The sequence below is a fragment of the Taudactylus pleione genome, unplaced genomic scaffold (assembly GCF_031769625.1).
Source record: "Taudactylus pleione unplaced genomic scaffold, aTauple2 ptg000245l, whole genome shotgun sequence".
Lineage (NCBI taxonomy): Eukaryota > Metazoa > Chordata > Amphibia > Anura > Myobatrachidae > Taudactylus > Taudactylus pleione.
The window spans coordinates 352607-372844 of NW_028284647.1; the positions used below are offsets into that span (position 1 = coordinate 352607).

General features: G+C 45.5%; 1 protein-coding gene across 11 annotated transcripts in view; it reads right to left on the minus strand.

The window, feature by feature from the left end:
* SYTL2 (synaptotagmin like 2) overlaps positions 1-20238 on the minus strand; it is a 109478-nt gene that overhangs the window by 30202 nt on the left and 59038 nt on the right. For 8 of the 11 annotated variants that reach the window (XM_088479786.1, XM_088479783.1, XM_088479782.1 and 5 more), the window contains exons 3-8: positions 18283-18437; positions 16206-16362; positions 7957-8032; positions 7170-7266; positions 3395-4174; positions 2296-2361 (exon numbers count right to left, since the gene is read on the minus strand). In XM_088479786.1, coding sequence (XP_088335912.1) covers positions 2296-2361; positions 3395-4174; positions 7170-7266; positions 7957-8032; positions 16206-16362; positions 18283-18437 — 1331 coding nt within the window. The remainder of the gene's footprint in view (positions 1-2295; positions 2362-3394; positions 4175-7169; positions 7267-7956; positions 8033-16205; positions 16363-18282; positions 18438-20238) is intronic. The other 3 variants (XM_088479790.1, XM_088479794.1, XM_088479784.1) reach the window with 2 other exon arrangements.

Consider the following 20238-nt stretch of genomic DNA (forward strand, 5'->3'; position numbering starts at 1 on the left):
TATATGCAAATCAAAATACTCCCAGTCAAAAACATACACACACTTTACAAACATAACAATGGACAGATTCAAAAATCGCAATCTGGGCACGCCTGCCTAGAAGACCCAAGTTTGGAGTGCTCTAAAGGGTTCTTGTTAACCATTTTCTGCTTTCTACCCAAATTGTCTCTTACACCAAGAAAAATCTTCCTGATTGACCCAACTTCACTAAAATATCCACCGCCCTCCTAATCTCAGTTGGATAAACAGCGAGTGGATAAAAGAAAAAAAATATCTTCCAACTTGATCCCACTAGAGGTCGCTAGCCTACAGAAGACGTGTCCTCACCACTAATGTACAGCTATCTAGATGCATGCTCTGTTTCTGGGACATTGTGACATATAGTGTATTTGCTTATGATCATATATTGTTGATGAAATGCTATACCTTTATTGAGCTATATTTTTATAATTGGAATTATTTACATAATTAAGAAAATATGTCCAATTTTTTTTTTTTTACCACAATGCCGCAGGATGCCATTTTGTAGGAGTCTGGAAGCCTGTGTGACTTGGTGGATTAAAATACTATAGCAGGACCAGCACCTTAAATGGTGGAATTTTCATTTTTTTTTTTTTTTTATAACAGTCCCACTGGGTCATCCTTAAGGGTGTGTGCCACTGTCTAATGAAGGGAGGAGATCTATTCCAATGAAACTACTTTTTAACACAAAACTAGAGTGAAAAGTCAGGGTTGTACTGAACAGCGCATTTTTATTTGCATGATTCTTAGCCATTTACTACAAATTTGGGTGTCGGGTTAAAACACATTCATTTCCTACACACAGTAGATTAATTTCCTTAGAACAAGTGGCCTCACAGGAGGGACCCCATACAATATTTTCTAGATTTAGCTCTCAAAACCGTCCTAGAACAATAACATATCCGAGACGTGAGTGATCACGCATGAAGCACGGTTTGCAGCTGTACTGAGAACACTGCGGAATCTTAGAATGGAAAAACTATACAGTACAACAGCTTAACAGAATTCCAGTTTATAGTTTACAATAACCAGCAAGACAACATACAATACCAATCATAAAGGAACACTAAACAAAAGCGTTGTTATACAAGGCAGATAAGTTTTCCCCTTTTTTTTATTTGTTTTTTTCCAGGCCATTATCTGAACTGAAGATATCGGAGATAAAATGGCAATCATAGGGGACTTCCGGTGAATACGCTGCATTCAGTTTTATTATCCGAAACTCGGCTTATAATCAGTCAGTCACATAACAAACATAATAATATATATATATATATAAAAAAAAAATCTAAAATCCTGTCACGCCATGTGAGCACGGACATCTATATTTCTTAACATTATTAGGAGCTTGTTCATATGAGGAAACCTGCTTTTATGTTCCCTCAGGGCATAGGAACTTCACTGCTACACGTATGTTCAACTTGTATCTTAGGCTTTGGGAGCCCTTTTTCTATCACAGACTTTCATTCGTTTCTGAAAGCAAAGTCATTGAATGGCACAAGAACATAAGGAGGGTGGCCACTGGCGTCCCGTGGGTTAACAGCGCCAAGAAATAGCTGTAGGTCTGAGCATTTGTCTTTGCACTGGTGTATTGTAACTAGAGTGTAGCCGTGTGGTTCTTGCTGGTTGTGTCTCAATGTATATTTATTCTGTGTCACAGGTATTACGGAAGGAAAAGCGAAGCACAAGATGTGGAAATGACTCTGAGCGATGTGGGGTGGGAGCCAATGCTCGGGTTACAGATTGGGCCATCACAGGCTACGTGTCAAGTGTGACTGACATGTGTCAAGGGATGGATCCCGGGGGTTGGATGCAGTGCTTACATGGCAGGTAGAACGCGCCATGGTGGTAGCATTTGGTAATTATACACTAGTCTTGAGTATCGTATTTCCTGCACTGGGTTAATTGTGTAAATGAAGGTGAGCCGTTGCTTGACTATAGTGCACCAAATGGGAGATTTGCCTGTTGGGCTATGTCCCCTTATCTGTATGAGATCTTCCTACACCTACTGGGGTACTATTCCATATACAAACCAAACATTGACCACCAAACCTCCCCAGGAAACCGTGTCTCCCTCTGGAAAGCGGAACACAACTGCTCTGCACTACAAGTGGTGAACGCAGACAGACAGCACTGTGTGTACATTATATGAAGTGCACCTGTCACGTCGAAACAGTCCCCCTCCCAATTTCCAGTACACTCTTGCCCACTTTCCATTAAATGCTACGTATTCTCCATGTGCAGTCACACAAACACAGGATGATGGTGTTTTACCTTCTGCTGGATTCAGTGAGTTGACTTTTGGAGTCTTGTTCACGACGGCGTATAACGGTTCTGCACCTAGAAAACAAAGGGAAAACGTATCTTCAAAAACACACACAGACATTTGGATGGAATAAATGCTGCACAGACGCTGTATGAATTATCCAAACATTATAGGACAAGATACGATATACACCAGTGCAAGGGAAAAGACACAACAAAAGAGGATCTGAAGATTATGGGAAAGACATTATTTTGTTATGAGCCATTCATAATCTGCAGCAGCATTAAATATATCCTTTATGTCTAATAACAGATGGTGGATTCTGGACTAAAGATAATTGAGACAGACACATGGGGGGCGGGTTTAAAATGTTCACAAAGATTCCGGTGATAAAATTCTGTAACTTGTGGCAACCATGCGTTTGCTTTCATTTAAACTGTACTGCAAAAATTACAGGTACTGGGGAGTCTATCATGCAGTGAAAAGTGAACCAGTGGAGAAGTTGCCCATAGCAACCAATCAGCTTTCAAGTAGCATTTATCAAGTATGCCTATAAAATAATAGGTAGAAGCTGAGTGGTTGCTATGGGCAACTTCTCCACTGGTTCACTTCTCCATGCTTTTCACTGCTTGATAAATAGACCCCTTAGTTACAGTGTGTAATAAATTACATACACACATATATACACATACACACATTTATATTTTGTAGATTTCCTTCCTCATAGCTTCCATCAACATAAACAGTTACAAAACACATATACACACAGTCATATCATAGGTTCATACATACAAAAATACCTACACACAGCATCTACCTGCTAGAAAAAAAGACAGGTATTTTAAAACACTCGAGTCAGGTGGAAGGTAAATTGTGAAATGCGTGGTGCGCATCAAAAAAGTACTTCCTAAAATTCCCTTTTACCCAGGGTGGATCTGATTTTGCCCACTGAGTAACCAAAAAGTGTCGATAAACACAGCATATACCACTAGTTTCCTCACCACGTGTAGACGCAGCAGTGAGCACCCAAAGTAGACTGAAGAGAATGCCTGCATGCACAAATGTGGCATAGCCCATTTGCGATGCATAACATTCTTCATCCCTTACCATTATAATCAATGCTTCTCTCAGGAATTTTTTCTTCCAAAATGGTCTGTACTTTGTGATTACTTATTTCTTCATATGGGTCATCCAGAAACTCCTCAGTATCCAAAGAGGAGGTTGTGGTTGAAGGGGTCTCTATAGTTACTGGAACCTTTGGTTTTTCCAGAAGGTCATTTTGTCCAGAATTATTATAATCCAGGGCAGAGTGAGGATATTGAACTGGTACGCGCTCTTCAGAAGTGTGATGATCAAGAAATTCACTGTCCAAGTCACCTGAATATAATCCCGGTTCTAGTATGCCAAATTCGTCAGTCTCCCTTACGATGTAGGGCTCCGGCCTTGGAGAAGGCGGTTTCTGTAGAACCTTCTCAGCGAACCTCACTTGTTTTTGCCTGTCTGGTGAGCCTTCGCTCGTTGCAAGTTGTTCGTCAAATAAATAATTCTGACCAACTTCGAGAATAGGGGAACCAGGCAGAATTATTTTGTTGGACTCAAAACTGTGAGGTATTCTTATGCTTTCGGAGTCTGTAGAGCTGGAACTGGACCGACGTTTTAATATGCCTCGCCTGTTAGTACCATTGACTGAGTCGTCCCTTTTAACTGAAGGGTCAGCCCGTTGTGGGGCCTGGCCATTGGTAAAAAATGTTCTTGGCTTTGGTACCGGAGGCTGTACGACAGGTTTTGGTGGACTGTCATCCGCGACCTTCTGCGAAATGTGCCTCCCTCCTGTTAGTTCTGGATAAGGTAATTTCACACCGTATTTAATTATTGATGACATGATGTCTGAAAGAGACATGTAAATAAGGGCAAGGATGAAATAAAAGGCCTCATGCATGACTGAAAAGCAATGCATTGATCAAGTATAGAAAAGGAGGAAAGCGGATTTTCGAATGATTATAAAAAATAAAAATCAGACAGATTTTCTTGTGTTTTTTTTATTTGAATTTTTATTGGTTTTGAGAAGAAGTGATTATACAAGATTACAATTTGGAAGAGAGAAACCACGTAAAATGACTGACAGATGTAACACGCATTGTACAGGTAGCAACAAAGCATTGCAAATATCGTTTAAAGCTTCTTTGGAGTCAACAATTCTGGCAGACATTGAATTGTGTTGCATATAATAATCACCACAAAAATGGAAGGAAGACATTCTCTACCCTATACTGATGCACTACAACAAGATGGCAGCTCCCAGTAATGCTGAATGGATTTCAGAGGTGGCTTTAAAACACAAACAAATGGATTCCATGGAAATTACAGGCAAACAGGACAGAGCTTCTCTTTAAAGCTGCACTACCACATAAAGGGCCGGATTCTGAGTTACATTCAGCTCCGCATCCAGCCGCAATGCGGATGGATTTCAAATCAATGCTAATGCGACTATATGTACATCTACATGCGTTCGCATAGCATTGTCCCCCTTTTTTATATCAGATAGAGCATCACAAGGATCGCCACTTACACCGACCCCATGATAGGAGATGATCAGTCTCCAACAGGCACCCCCATTGGCATTGGCACCAATCTGAATATGGTGTAACTCCATAACACTCCCACAAGACCGTTCGCCCAGTCGACAGACACCAGAAACTCCCATTTCACGGACAGGAAAAAACTTCCAGGATCTGTACCAGGAATCGCCTGCAGATATGCAGAGATGCGCGTATTGGCTACAGCGCATACGCAGTTTGCTAAGACTTGCTAGATGCGGTTACATTCACACGCACCTCACAGTCAGGCCCAAAGTGAACATTTTAAATTCCCCATTTTAAAATGGCTGCAATCAGAAGCAGCAGCGTCTGTTACTGCAGCTTCTCATTGGCCCTCCTGCTAATATCCGCTCTCAACGCCCATCCAAAGTGTCACACGGTCCCTAGGGCCCTGGGAAATCTAATTGCACTGAGCAGCCCCTATGTTTTTTGTTTTTTTTTGCCCAATGCAGCAAACATAGCATTACAAAAAGTCTCTTTCCAATAAGTAGTTTTATTCCAAGCTAGGTATGTCCAGTTTAAATAAACGGGACACATGAATGCCCTTAGCATAAAACTGCGGAATGTAGGATGCTTGCAACTATAAACATTGTACATGACATGTACAATCACAAACAAGTTTACATTTGAAATATGATAATACATTAACAGAACATACATTTTTTTTTACAGTACGTATACAAGACACACTGCATGGTCCCAACCACAGTCCCCAAGGCCACACTAACAGTCCAGGTTTTAAGGATAGCCAAACTTGAGCACAGGCGTCTTAATTAGAACCTCAGTTATTTTGATTTAACTATCTATGCTCAAGCATGGATATCACTAAAACCTGGACTGTTGGTGTGCCTTGACGGCAGAGGTTGGGAAACACTGGTCTACTACTTCCCTTGACAGTGTTAAAAAACAGGGTTCGGGGAACATAAATAGTGACCGGTTTCGTCACTCCCACCACCGTGAAACGCTACAATTTTTTTCAGGCTCCCAAAGACCCCCACCAACATATCAAAAAAAGATGTGGCATAAGTTATACTGATGCATTATGGATCTTCGGGGGAAAAAATAGAACGGTCGCTCTTAAGAAACTACCCCCTAATCATCTAGGTCATAGGAAAATAGGCCATCTTCCATTATAAGCTTCTCCGTTACCCACTGTCTTTACAATTCTGTATTTTTTACTAAATTAAATGCATGCGCCCCCTTCCTTATCCATGTACCCTTGTTCAGCGCTGGCCACCATGCGCAACAGCCAGGTACAGCGATCTCCTCTCCCTGACCATGTCATGTTCCAAATCCGTCCTCTCTCTCTCTAGGGTGTTGTCCATCTTCCCTTCCTTAATACTGTATGCTATATATGATGGTGCCATACTGGGAATTGGTATGTAATGCCGGCGGACCAAATACAGACAGCGTCCATCCAACGGGTCAAAATCCCGACACCTCGACGTAAGTACCCTAACCCTCCCCTCTCTAACCCTCCCTTAGGGGTGCCTAACCCTAACCTTCCCCGGGGGGGGGGTGCCAAACCCTAAGTCCTCCCGGGGGTCCCTAACTTTAACCCACCCCATCCCCGCACTAAGTGTATACTTACCCGGCAGAGAGGGCGATCGGTCTGGCGTTCCGGCATTGGAATTTCAACGCCTATGCTAAATCCCTTGCCGGGATTACTCTGTCGGGATTGAGACCGATAACTACATCCCCTATACTGTATGGAATAGTACAGTACCATTACTATACCCCAAAGGCTGGTGACAACCTCATCTGCGGTGGCATCTGTATACCTTTCCCCCCCCTCCACAAACGCTCAGTGGCAGCCAGTGCTTCCCCAGGTATTTAACTGCGGTGGAAGCACATGCGATACATTCTGTTCCTCTTGCAGGGTATTAGGAGAATGGGGCAGGTACATGGAGGGAAGGTACTTAAGATACCCTTCCTCCCACTTTTCATATCTTCCCACTGTCAGTCGCTGTAAACCTATAAAATGACAGCCCAGCACTGTGCGCTTCCCTCAGGAGTCCTTGGTAGCGGACACAAGAACAGTCAGCGACAAGGGTCCATGAAGGCTGTGGATGAGTTCTGCATCAGGCAACACAGAAGACTGGACCTCTACCGTACCCCGCCTATCTTGTACATTGATCGGAGGATGTTTAGCATCAAACTATAAGCACGAATGCTCTGCGTCGAGGAGCCTGCATGCTGGAGCAGATTTTATTTTTTTCTCTTATTTTAGAAAATCTATTTTTTTTTAGAAACATGAAGTTAAAAGACCAGGAGAGTTTTCCTACCAGGCTTTGCTTCAAGTTGTCCATTCACTTGGTCGCCTTCGGGTATCGAATCGGTCACATCTTCTAACCCTTTGGAATTGAAAGGATTTTTTCTTTGCTAAAAAAGAAACAAAACAAAACAAAAATTGTATGAAATGTTTTGCTACTTCTTACACTGCACACACAAATACAGTCAGGCGCCCAATTGATGTCTAAGGGAGCGGGAAAACTTGGTGCAGAATCTGGAAAAAGTTTTTTTTTAAAACAGTTGACTTTGTTGCATGCGAGTGTCCAACACGGCTGCACCAGATCATAGAGTAACTTCTAGTAATAATATAAAAGGATGGAGCAGACAACACATTTTCTCCATCAAACTTCAAACTATTTACTAAGCCTTGGATGGAGATAAAGTGGACAGAGATAAAGTACCAGCCATTCAGCTCCTAACTGCCATGTCACAGGCTGTGTTTGAAAAATTGAGAGCTGGGTGGCTGGTACTTCCGTTTCATAAACTTTACCTCCATCCGAGGCTTAGTAAATAGACCCCTTCGTGTTCTAAGCAGTGAAGTATTGAAGTCTGCATCTCAGGAGCTGCGAGGGTCTGGAGGGCGGTGGGGGAAGGGGGCCGACTAATTATGCTTGTTGAGAGGCAAAGTCAAAGATTCCAATAAAAAAAAATATCAAGAGGCCAAAAAACAGCTAAACATTAAAAAAACGATATATATACACACACACACACACACACACACACAACCCACCTGAGATCATAGTGCATTTGTGCAGATTAGTCTGCAACAGACATGCTTACCTTGGCAGGCGACGACAGGCCATTCCTCAGGATGTCCTTGTCTAGATCGGTAGAGCTGAAGCTCACTCTTTTTGCACTAATCAAGACAATAAAAACTTGACATTAGAACATGTTAGGCCATAAAAGCGACGACTGCACACACTATATTATAATATATATATATATATATATTTTTTTTTATTTTTTTTATTTATATTTATTTATTTTACACACACACACACACACACACACACACACACACACACACACACACACACACACACACACACACACACACACACACACACACACCTGTCTCCAACCTGTGTCTAACACCAGAGCTGGTGCCCTCCTCGGGGGATCAGTGACCCCAAAATAAATAATCCAAAAATATGAGGTGGCACTTAACAGACTTGCAAATCGTGTACCCCAAACGGGGAGTTTATTACGTAGTCAACGTTTCGGGGCTCTAGTCCCCTTCCTCAGGAGAGCATAGTGAACATGATGTTTAACATGCAGCAATATAAATACTGTATTTATATTGCTGCATGTTACACATCATGTTCACTATGATGCAAGTCTTCTGAGTGCCGTCTCATATTTTTATATGATAGATATATCTGTATCTATCCATCCATCTGTATCTATCTCTCTTTTATTTTTTTTCTGTCCTCCTAGCATTATGGAGAGCTTAGGTGCTCAATGTGGTCTACCCACTCCGATAATAGCAGCATTGATTGCTATAAAGAGAGAAGCTGATCGAGGCTTTTAAGCAAATCGCCAGTTGTTAAAATAGCAAAGTCTGTAAATCTGAATCCTGCCATCTATAGATTGATTTGGAGCTGCATGGTCTGAGGGGTAGTCAGGCTGAGCATGCAGAGATTTCATAAGGTGTCTAAAACAAACATAACCATTAAATAGACCCATGACCTACGGCTTGTGTGAGCTTAGTGATCAGGATTTACTCTCTGGAGGACAAAATATAGAGTTTATCAATGACTCAACGTCAACCATCCAAGTCAGGACAACAGGGGAACCCAAAGCGACTGCCAGGGTTAGCAGGGCTGTGCCAGCCCCATCTTCTCCCTCAAGACCTACCACTTTGGAGACACTCTGGCAACGTCCGAGATTTCCCGTGTGGCCCCTAATCTTGTTTTACCCAAGCAGCCTGTATGTCTAGGACACAGACTCCCGATAGGCGCATCAATTCTAGACGAGCAGGATATACGGACTTAGGGGTCTATGTACTAAGCCTTGGAGAGAGAAAGTGGATGTAGATAAGTACCAACCAATCAGCTCCTAAGTCTGGGTACACACTAGACGATGTGTACCCATCGCAACATCTTCAGCTACAGGGCCCAGAGTGCATACAAATTTGCCGATGCGGGAAGAGACTGGAAGCATCGGCACTAACGACATCCTCTGACGGCCCTGCATGAAGGGCCGACGGAGGATGTCGTTAACGACGCGCGACATAGCGGGTACACACTAGACAATGTGCTAGATATGTCGCCCGATCCAGCAGATCGGCCAGACCTATCGTCTAGTGTGTACCCAGCATAACTCATTTGAATGTAAGCTCTCACAAGCAGGGCCCTCTATCCTCCTGTGCTTCTCCTTACTTATACTTTCATCTACTCCTTACTCCCCACATGGGCACCTAACACTTACGCCCTTTTGCTTATTTGAGTGTTATGATCGCCTATGCCGCATTGTACTGTACTATAACTCACTGGTTTCTTCTTCACTTATTTGTCTATGTACTATGTAAGGCGCTGCTGAACACTTGTGGCACCATATAAATAAAGGATAATAATAATAACTGTCACTTTACAGGCTGTGTTTTAAAAATGATAGGTAGGAGCTGATTGGTTGGTACTTTCTATCCATTTTATCTTTCTCCAAGGCTTAAGGGCATATGTATCAAAGCTTGATGTGAGATAAAATTGTGAACTATATAATCACCAACCAATCAGCTCCAAACTATCATTTCTTAAACACAGCCTGCAAAATGTAAGTTAGAAGCTGATTGGTGGGTGATATATATATATCTCACATCAAGCTTTGATACATATGCCCCTTAGTACATAGATCCCATAGAGAGGTACGTAAAGGGTCACCTACGTTGGGGGCAGGGCCGGCCGGCCCATTACGCCAGGTACGCAATCGCGTACGGCGCTAAGTTAGAAGGGCGGCAGAGTCCCGCCACTGTCCCCAAAGATGCCGGAAATTAATTACAATGAGTCACACTGACTCCTTTTATGCCGCTGCGCAGCTAGCCACAGCCTGAACGGCTGCATAAGAGGAGTCAGTGTAACTCATTGTAATTCACACTGGCCCACAAGTTCATTAATGACAGGCCAGGGACGGCCGAAGGGAGAGGAGTGGCCACTCTCTTCTCCTCCCCTCCAGAGTGACTCAGCTTACAGGAGTCTTTGCCCGGCTGGAGGGGGAGGAGGGGCCTCGCTCTCCCCTCTCCTAAGCTCCTCCCCTCCATCCCCAGCTTCCTCTCTCCCTGTGCTACTGCTTGGACTCCGGAGATCTGACGTCACGATCTCCGTCCCCGGCGTTTAGTGAGTACTCCAGGGCTAGGAAGGGGAAGAGCTATCCACGCGCTGCAGTTCTGGCCCCAGGTAAGTCAATTTAATTACTTTCTATTTGTCATGCAATGGCTGTCACCCTCTCCCTGTCACCTAATGCTATTACCCTCTCCCTGTCGTCACCCTCTCCCCCTGTCACCTATTGCTGTCACCCTCTCCCTGTCATCTAGTGCTGTCACCTAATGATGTCACCCTCTCCCTGTCACCTAATGCTGTCACCCTCTCCCTGTCACCTAATGCTGTCACCCTCTCCCTGTCACCTATTGCTGTCACCCTCTTCCTGTCGTCATCCTCTCCCTGTCATCTAGTGCTGTCACCCTCTCCCTGTCACCTATTGCTGTCACCCTCTCCCTGTCACCTAGTGCTGTCACCCTCTCCCTGTCACCTAATGCTGTCACCCTCTCCCTGTCGTCACCCTCTCTTTGTCACCTAATGCTGTCACCCTCTCCCTGTCACCTATTGCTGTCACCCTCTCCCTGTCGTCACCCTCTCCCTGTCACCTAGTGCTGTCACTCTCTCCCTGTCGTCACCCTCTCCCTGTCACCTAGTGCTGTCACCCTCTCCCTGTCACCTAGTGCTGTCACCCTCTCTGTCACATAGTGCTGTCACCCTCTCCCTGTCACCTAATGCTGTCACCCTCTCCCTGTCACCTAATGCTGTCACCCTCTCCCTGTCACCTATTGCTGTCACCCTCTTCCTGTCGTCATCCTCTCCCTGTCATCTAGTGCTGTCACCCTCTCCCTGTCACCTATTGCTGTCACCCTCTCCCTGTCACCTAGTGCTGTCACCCTCTCCCTGTCACCTAATGCTGTCACCCTCTCCCTGTCGTCACCCTCTCTTTGTCACCTAATGCTGTCACCCTCTCCCTGTCACCTATTGCTGTCACCCTCTCCCTGTCGTCACCCTCTCCCTGTCACCTAGTGCTGTCACTCTCTCCCTGTCGTCACCCTCTCCCTGTCACCTAGTGCTGTCACCCTCTCCCTGTCACCTAGTGCTGTCACCCTCTCTGTCACATAGTGCTGTCACCCTCTCCCTGTCACCTAATGCTGTCACCCTCTCCCTGTCACCTAATGCTGTCACCCTCTCCCTGTCACCTATTGCTGTCACCCTCTCCCTGTCACCTAGTGCTGTCACCCTCTCCCTGTCACCTAATGCTGTCACCCTCTCCCTGTCGTCACCCTCTCTTTGTCACCTAATGCTGTCACCCTCTCCCTGTCACCTATTGCTGTCACCCTCTCCCTGTCGTCACCCTCTCCCTGTCACCTAGTGCTGTCACTCTCTCCCTGTCGTCACCCTCTCCCTGTCACCTAGTGCTGTCACCCTCTCCCTGTCACCTAGTGCTGTCACCCTCTCTGTCACATAGTGCTGTCACCCTCTCCCTGTCACCTAATGCTGTCACCCTCTCCCTGTCACCTAATGCTGTCACCCTCTCCCTGTCACCCTCTTCCTGTCGTCATCCTCTCCCTGTCATCTAGTGCTGTCACCCTCTCCCTGTCACCTATTGCTGTCACCCTCTCCCTGTCACCTAGTGCTGTCACCCTCTCCCTGTCACCTAGTGCTGTCACCCTCTCCCTGTCGTCACCCTCTCTTTGTCACCTAATGCTGTCACCCTCTCCCTGTCACCTATTGCTGTCACCCTCTCCCTGTCGTCACCCTCTCCCTGTCATCTAGTGCTGTCACCCTCTCCCTGTCACCTAGTGCTGTCACCCTCTCCCTGTCACCTAGTGCTGTCACCCTCTCCCTGTCACCTAATGCTGTCACCCTCTCCCTGTCGTCACCCTCTCTTTGTCACCTAATGCTGTCACCCTCTCCCTGTCACCTAGTGCTGTCACCCTCTCTGTCACATAGTGCTGTCACCCTCTCCCTGTCACCTAATGCTGTCACCCTCTCCCTGTCACCTAATGCTGTCACTCCCTGTCGTCACCCTCTCCCTGTCACCTAGTGCTGTCACCCTCTCCCTGTCACCTAGTGCTGTCACCCTCTCCTTGTCACCTAATGCTGTCACCCTCTCCCTGTCGTCACCCTCTCCCTGTCACATAGTGCTGTCACCCTCTCCCTGTCGTCACCCTCTCCCTGTCACATAGTGCTGTCACCCTCTCCCTGTCACATAGTGCTGTCACCCTCTCCCTGTCATCTAATGCTGTCACCCTCTCCCTGTCGTCACCCTCTCCCTGTCACCTATTGCTGTCACCCTCTCCCTGTCACCTAATGCTGTCACCCTCTCCCTGTCATCTAATGCTGTCACCCTCTCCCTGTCACCTATTGCTGTCACCCTCTCCCTGTCACCTAGTGCTGTCACCCTCTCCCTGTCACCCTCTCCCTGTCATCTAATGCTGTCACCCTCTCCCTGTCGTCACCCTCTCCCTGTCACCTATTGCTGTCACCCTCTCCCTGTCACCTAGTGCTGTCACCCTCTCCCTGTCACATAGTGCTGTCACCCTCTCCCTGTCACATAGTGCTGTCATCCTCTCCCTGTCACCTAGTGCTGTCACCCTCTCCCTGTCACCTAGTGCTGTCACCCTCTCCCTGTCACCTAGTGCTGTCACCCTCTCCCTGTCACCCTCTCCCTGTCACCTAGTGCTGTCACCCTCTCCCTGTCACCTAGTGCTGTCACCCTCTCCCTGTCACCTAGTGCTGTCACCCTCTCCCTGTCACATAGTGCTGTCACCCTCTCCCTGTCACCTAGTGCTGTCACCCTCTCCCTGTCGTCACCCTCTCCCTGTCACCTAATGCTGTCACCCTCTCCCTGTCGTCACCCTCTCCCTGTCACATAGTGCTGTCACCCTCTCCCTGTCACATAGTGCTGTCACCCTCTCCCTGTCATCTAATGCTGTCACCCTTTCCCTGTCGTCACCCTCTCCCTGTCACCTATTGCTGTCACCCTCTCCCTGTCACCTAATGCTGTCACCCTCTCCCTGTCATCTAATGCTGTCACCCTCTCCCTGTCGTCACCCTCTCCCTGTCACCTATTGCTGTCACCCTCTCCCTGTCACCTAGTGCTGTCACCCTCTCCCTGTCACCCTCTCCCTGTCATCTAATGCTGTCACCCTCTCCCTGTCACCCTCTCCCTGTCACATAGTGCTGTCACCCTCTCCCTGTCACATAGTGCTGTCACCCTCTCCCTGTCACATAGTGCTGTCATCCTCTCCCTGTCACCTAATGCTGTCACCCTCTCCCTGTCACCTAGTGCTGTCATCCTCTCCCTGTCACCTAATGCTGTCACCCTCTCCCTGTCACCTAGTGCTGTCACCCTCTCCCTGTCACCTAGTGCTGTCACCCTCTCCCTGTCACCCTCTCCCTGTCACCTAGTGCTGTCACCCTCTCCCTGTCACCTAGTGCTGTCACCCTCTCCCTGTCACCTAGTGCTGTCACCCTCTCCCTGTCACATAGTGCTGTCACCCTCTCCCTGTCACCTAGTGCTGTCACCCTCTCCCTGTCACCCTCTCCCTGTCACCTAATGCTGTCACCCTCTCCCTGTCACCTAGTGCTGTCACCCTCTCCCTGTCGTCACCCTCTCCCTGTCACCTAGTGCTGTCAGGGCCGGTTCTACCATTAATTACGCATGGTATGCAGCTGAGTGGGGCGCCACATAGTGGAGGGCACCTCAGCTACGTACCATGCGGCCGCGGGCAGTCTGTGTCTTTGTAACACAGCTGCACCGTGTGTGTAGCGCTGACTGGACGGATTTCAGTCAGCACTACACAGTGCCAAACGCGCCGGCAGCTGTGTGTGTTTTGATTAGCAGCCAATGAGAGTCTGTCAGAATCTCATCGGCTGCTGCGCCCACTGCTGGAGCCATCTTCCGGCTCCCGCAGTGGGTAATAGCCCATAATGCAAAGCGGCCCAGCCCGGGAGGACGGATGGAGGAGCTGATAGCGGCGGCAGGGGCGGGGTTTCAGGTAAGTGTTGATTTTATTACGTGTGTCTCTACTGGGGGGGGGGGGGGGGACTACTACTGGGGCACTACAAGAGGGGCTACTACTGGGGGCACTACAAGGGGGGGGTTACTGCTGGGGCACTACAAGGGTGGGTTACTATTGGGGGCACTACAAGGGGGGGGATTACTACAAGGGGGGCTACTACTGGGGGCACTGCATAGGGGGGGGACCTCCACTGGGGGCACAACAATGGGGGGACTACTACAAGAGGGGGGACTACTACTAGGGCCACTACAAGGGGGGAGCACTACTGGGGGCACTATATAAAGGGCAAAACTGGGGGTACTGCATAGGGGGGGACTACAACTGGGGCTACTGTTTAAAGGGCACTGCATAAGGGGTACCACTATTGGGGGCACTGCATGGGGGCACTGCATAGGGGGGACCACTACATAGGGGGGCTCCAAAAAATATACTCGCTTACCAAAAAATTTGGGCTAGGGCCGGCCCTGGTTGGGGGTCTATGCTCTGGGTGTGTCTGGTGTGTTCAGCATTTGCCAAAGCCTTAGTCTATGCAGTCAGCCCATTTAACACTGAGATTAACTATTACATTAAAAGAGGCAGCTTCCACCACTCAGTGACACATTGAAAATGAGGTAGGTAACCCAGCAGGACGGAGGAGGAAAACCCCTTTATTAGATGTATAGTGTAACTCTGGTGTATTCTGATTAATATGCAGTTTAATTTGCACATTGCTCTCTGGGCCTGATTCAGAGACGAACCCACTGACATCACTCACTGGTGATGTCAGTGGGGCCGCCCACAAACGGCAGGCGTTCGCTTGGGAACGCCTCAGTTTGTGAAGCCACCCCCCCACCACGCCTACAAAACGGGGCGAGCTGTCGAACAACTTCGACAGCCGCCCCTTTTGTAGTGAGCCACGGAGCGAGAGAATCTCTCTCTCGCTCCGGGGCTTGCGCACGCGCAGTGCGGCCGCTGCGCTTGCGCAGAGCCCACCATCGACCCGCTCGCGAGCGCTCAAGCACTTGCAAGCGGGTCTGAATCAGGCCCTCAGTTCAAATCAAAATGACGTATTTTACCAATCATATATCATTACACATGGAATTACCGGGATAGGATAAGAGCGCAACAAATCCAGTATGTTTCTAGATCTACGTAACTAATTTTAATTTACGTTTTGAACAGTGTTACTAAAAATTATTATTTTTTTTTTAATTCATTCTTGCCACAATATAACAAAAAAAAATTAAAAATGATATCGCCGAGCAGGGGCCTATTAAGAGAGGAGGGGCCCGTGTGCAGTCTCCGCCCGGGGTCCGTCGTCTCTACCCGGGGGCCAGCAGACTCTGGGCACTAGTAGACTGCAGCGCTTTGCCAGTCTACTGCGCATGCAAAGGTCACCGGGGGAAATGGTGCAGCGGCCAATTTTCCCAGCGATTTCCCTACTGCGCATGTGCAAAACACCAAACAAATGGCCGCTGCTGCCGAGGCGGGACTCCGGGGAGGTAAGTATTTTTTAAAAATGGGTAGGGTGTGCGGTGCAGAAGCAGTGTTGGCACCGGCGGTAAGCTTTTTTTGTGTACTGGGCAAGAACTGAAAAAAAAAAAAAAAAAAGTCTTCATCACCAGCCACCTTGACACACATTAATAAGTCAGCCGGTAAAAATATTTTAATATACCGTATCTCAGCATATCAATATATATACACACACATTATATATATATAAAAAAGAGTGATAAAGCTCTGTATGTTTTTGAATTATATTTGGTACCTCTGATTAGTTTCTGCCTTGTTTGGCATTAGATCTTCGTCGGCTTCATCCGGCACGTCCATCACACCGAATAACTCTGGAGGAATAAAAATGTCTTTGTTGACACTGTTCACCGAGCGCCTCTTTGACTTGCTCTTACCCATCTCACTTAGCTCGGCTAAAATACAAAAAGTTTCCGTCAACCTCGGTCTCCTCTAGAAGCTGTTTAGGAGGGAAGCACTAGGCATTGCATTTCGTTTCTATTAAAGTGCCTGGGAGACTATCACATTACACACAACAGAGAAATCACCAATTCCGAGTGAGTTGATTGGTTAAATATCAGATCAGCCAAACACAGCCCAATTCCATAAACAAAAGACGCCGATTATCTGTACTAATTTCGGATGACAAATAATTTTTTCCGAATGACTGGACATGTTTTAAAACTATTTATGTTATGGTTTTTATCTTTGTTGTACATTTACAATACCTTTTCGTTTTTATGGGCTAATGTATCAATTATTGTACGTGCTCAGATGATTAGCGTTCTACTGTATAATTACAAACAAAAGCACAATACAGGTTGAGTCTCCAATATCCAAATATTCCGAAATACAGAATTTTTTTGGTTTGACTGAGATAATGAAGCCTCTGATTTTTGATGGTTCAATGTATACAAACTTTGTCTAAGGCACAAATTATTAAAAATATTGTATACAATTACCTTCAGGCTCTGTGTATAAGGTGTATATGAAACATACATAAAATTCAGTTATGTACACAAACTTTGTTTGAGCCACAAAATTATTGAAAATATTGTACAAAATTACCTGCAGGCTGTGTGTATAAGGTGTATATAATACATAAATGCATTCTGTGTGTATATTTGGGTCCCATTCCCAAGATATTTCATTATGATATGAAAATATTCCAAAATACGGAATATTCTGTTATCCAAAATGCCCCTGGTCCCAAGCATTTTGGATATTGGAGACTCAACCTGTACACCAAACGTACTGTTTCCCCACAGAGCTGCCTTGAACAGGTTCCTAGTTTGCTTAAGTGATTAGAAATATATCCAAGAATATACAGTACATGGTTTACAGTTGTACGATCAAGTTAATTTATTATTCATGTTTAGATATACAATTAAAATATAAATATCAAATTGGAAAAAAAACTTACCCTTCCTGGAAGGTGAATCATACATTTCCCCAGAAAGAATCAGCTCCACTAATAAATCTGCCGTCATTCTGAGCCTTTCCAGTACAGCTCCCCCAGTGTAACCATTACCAAGACTGTTTTAGCCTCTCTTATATTATTTATTATTATTTATATATGAACCTCCCTCATGAATGCTAGAGCACCAATTCCTAAAACAAAATAAGTTAACACAACTACATTCTGTAAATGGGTTTATTTAAAAAATAAATGAATAAGAACGTTAAATTCTGTTAATTGTTTTTAAAAACTGGAATCCATGCGAATATTTTGTTATTCTTTAATTTCTCTTTCCAAGCTTGTAACTGTACTGTTTGGTCAAATATGTTCATCTGCGATGCAGTCTACAATACAATCCATGCAATACCACATGTACAAAACACAAAAACATACAACACAAACCACTAAAAGCATGGGAGTTTCAACATAAAATAAACCATCATGGAAAGATGCATAAAAATAATAATAAGTGTCTACAGATTTTCCACTGAACCCCCCCTCCTCTAAATGCAATCCCCATAAAAACTCATACCCACTGGCGCCAAATATGTGCGATGCACTTCCTTTGAATGCTAGTAAAATGCATGAAAAGGAGTAAGAAAATATAAACCATTGTTTCTGATGACCTCATATCCACGAGTGTGGAGCGTTTCAGGAGTGTTGCAGTTTTCCAAACGCTGCCTGCTCCACTTGAGTTCGAGCATTGAGGTCAGTGGAGCAGCCCCCATCGACCTTCCCAAAGCCAGCAAAAATACAAGTTACTCTAGCAACTGCACGTCACACAAATTTGCAATTATAATAAGATAAATCAAAAGCCAGTGAAGACTTAAAGTAGGGATAAAATAAATGCATACTACGTTGGAGACGTGCGACTTACCTATAGTGGATGGCTTCTTTCGTTTCCTAATGGACGCCCGGACGAGGTCAGCTCCATGGATTTTATCGCTGTGTCTCTTTGATTTTGCTTCGTAAAACCACTGACCGCTTTTGTACTTCAGCTCATTCTCATCACTGACTATATCCGGTAGGTGACTGCAGAGCAAAAAGAGCAGTTATGTATATGACGTCCATCTCTCAGCCTGTAGTAGATGTACACTAAGATGTGCACCAACTTTTTTTTTTTTTTTTTTTTAATTGACCTTACTGCTAAATTTCTTTATTAATATTTTTGTTTATTGACCCAGATATTCTATGAGAAGATGATGAAGCCTCTTAAATGTAGTAATAATTAATAACTTTCATATAAAAGTTGGTATTTACTTTCTGCCCACCTTATGTTGGTGCACAGAAAGTTGTTTAGAGGGTTGAACCAACCTTTTAACCTTAACTTTGATTGACAGTTGTTGGGGTTTTCTGTAGAAGTGATAAACAGGGTCTGCAAATGTGCAATAATCCCCAGGAAATCGACGTACAGTAGACATTGATCTGTCTAGTGGAAAATAAATGATTGAAAATGTCTGATGGGTTTCAGGAAAAGAATAAAAAAAGAATAAAGACGACAAAGGGCCTGATTCAAAGATGGACGCAATGGTGATTACGGATGCAGATCGAGCGATTGTTTACTATGGCGCATGCGTACGAGCTGCACTGCAGAGTGTTCACATTGCGACTACGGACACAGAGGAATCCATCGCAATGTGACAGGCTTTCAGTATTTGGTAGTGGTGACCGTGGGTGGTCGGAAAAACGCAGGCACGTCTCTCCATTTGAACCCCATTTCATGGGCGTGCATAGATGAGCCATAGCGATCTCCTCTACGCAGCTCTGCGCATCAGAAGAGCTGCCAAGGCTGCCACAAGGGAAAGGTGGCCGCTCGATGTTACCGAAACTTAAGCACGTAAGCAACGTTGTACGCATATGAGAAGGCATGGGTGGGCGTCCCTGTGCTTGGGTAAGCTTTGGAACCATTAGTATAAATTCGCAGCTGCATTGCGCACGAAGTTACAACCAGGAACGCATTAGCGTCAGTCTCTAAATCAGGCTCAAAGTCGCTTGGGGGAAGGGGGGGTTCCAACGCTGCCAAATGGTGATTCGCGTTCCAGACTTAAGCAGCCACAGGGATAAAATGGTGGTACAGCATTTAACAATGAGCATTACGTAATAAATTAAATTAACGTTTATTGTAAATAAGGAGACCATTTAAAAAGGGGTTAATCTTGGTACATGGCTTTTTGTACTTAAAAACTAGTTCTAAACATTAGCAGGCTTATTTATCATGGTGTGTTGCTTAGGGCAATTTTAGCGGTACTTATCACACAGATAAAAAACCTGCCATCTCCCTGATTTAGCAATAAAATCTTACCAAGGCCAGTCTCCAGGAATAGCTGCCACACACACACACGTTTAAGTAGAAACGTGGCGATACATCTACTGCCGTAATGCTCTTTTCATGGAGATAGCGGCGGGTATTAAATGGAAAAAATATATATATATTTGAAAAGCATTTTTTCCCTTGAAAATTAATGTACATGCGCAGAGAATATCAAGACTGACTGGCTGGTTGTTTCTGAGGGGGCGTGGCCACACCTCCAGGACATGTCTGCCAGCCGGGGATTACTAGGCAGCTGGGCATCAAGCAGTTGCCCCATTAAAGTTTAATTTCAGCAATGGACGATTTTCTCTGCCCTATCGAGAAAATGCCCCAAATCTCAGCTTAGCAGAGTTCCCCTTTAATACAAACCCTGGCACTATTGATTTCAGGGTGCGATTGTGTGTTTTTTCTTAAATGTGTTTGCTTCCCAAACATCACAAGACCAGGATGGTTGCAAACAAATCTAAAATCACAGGGAAGGAGACAACAAATCCGTTGACCTCAACAACAGATTCCACATAT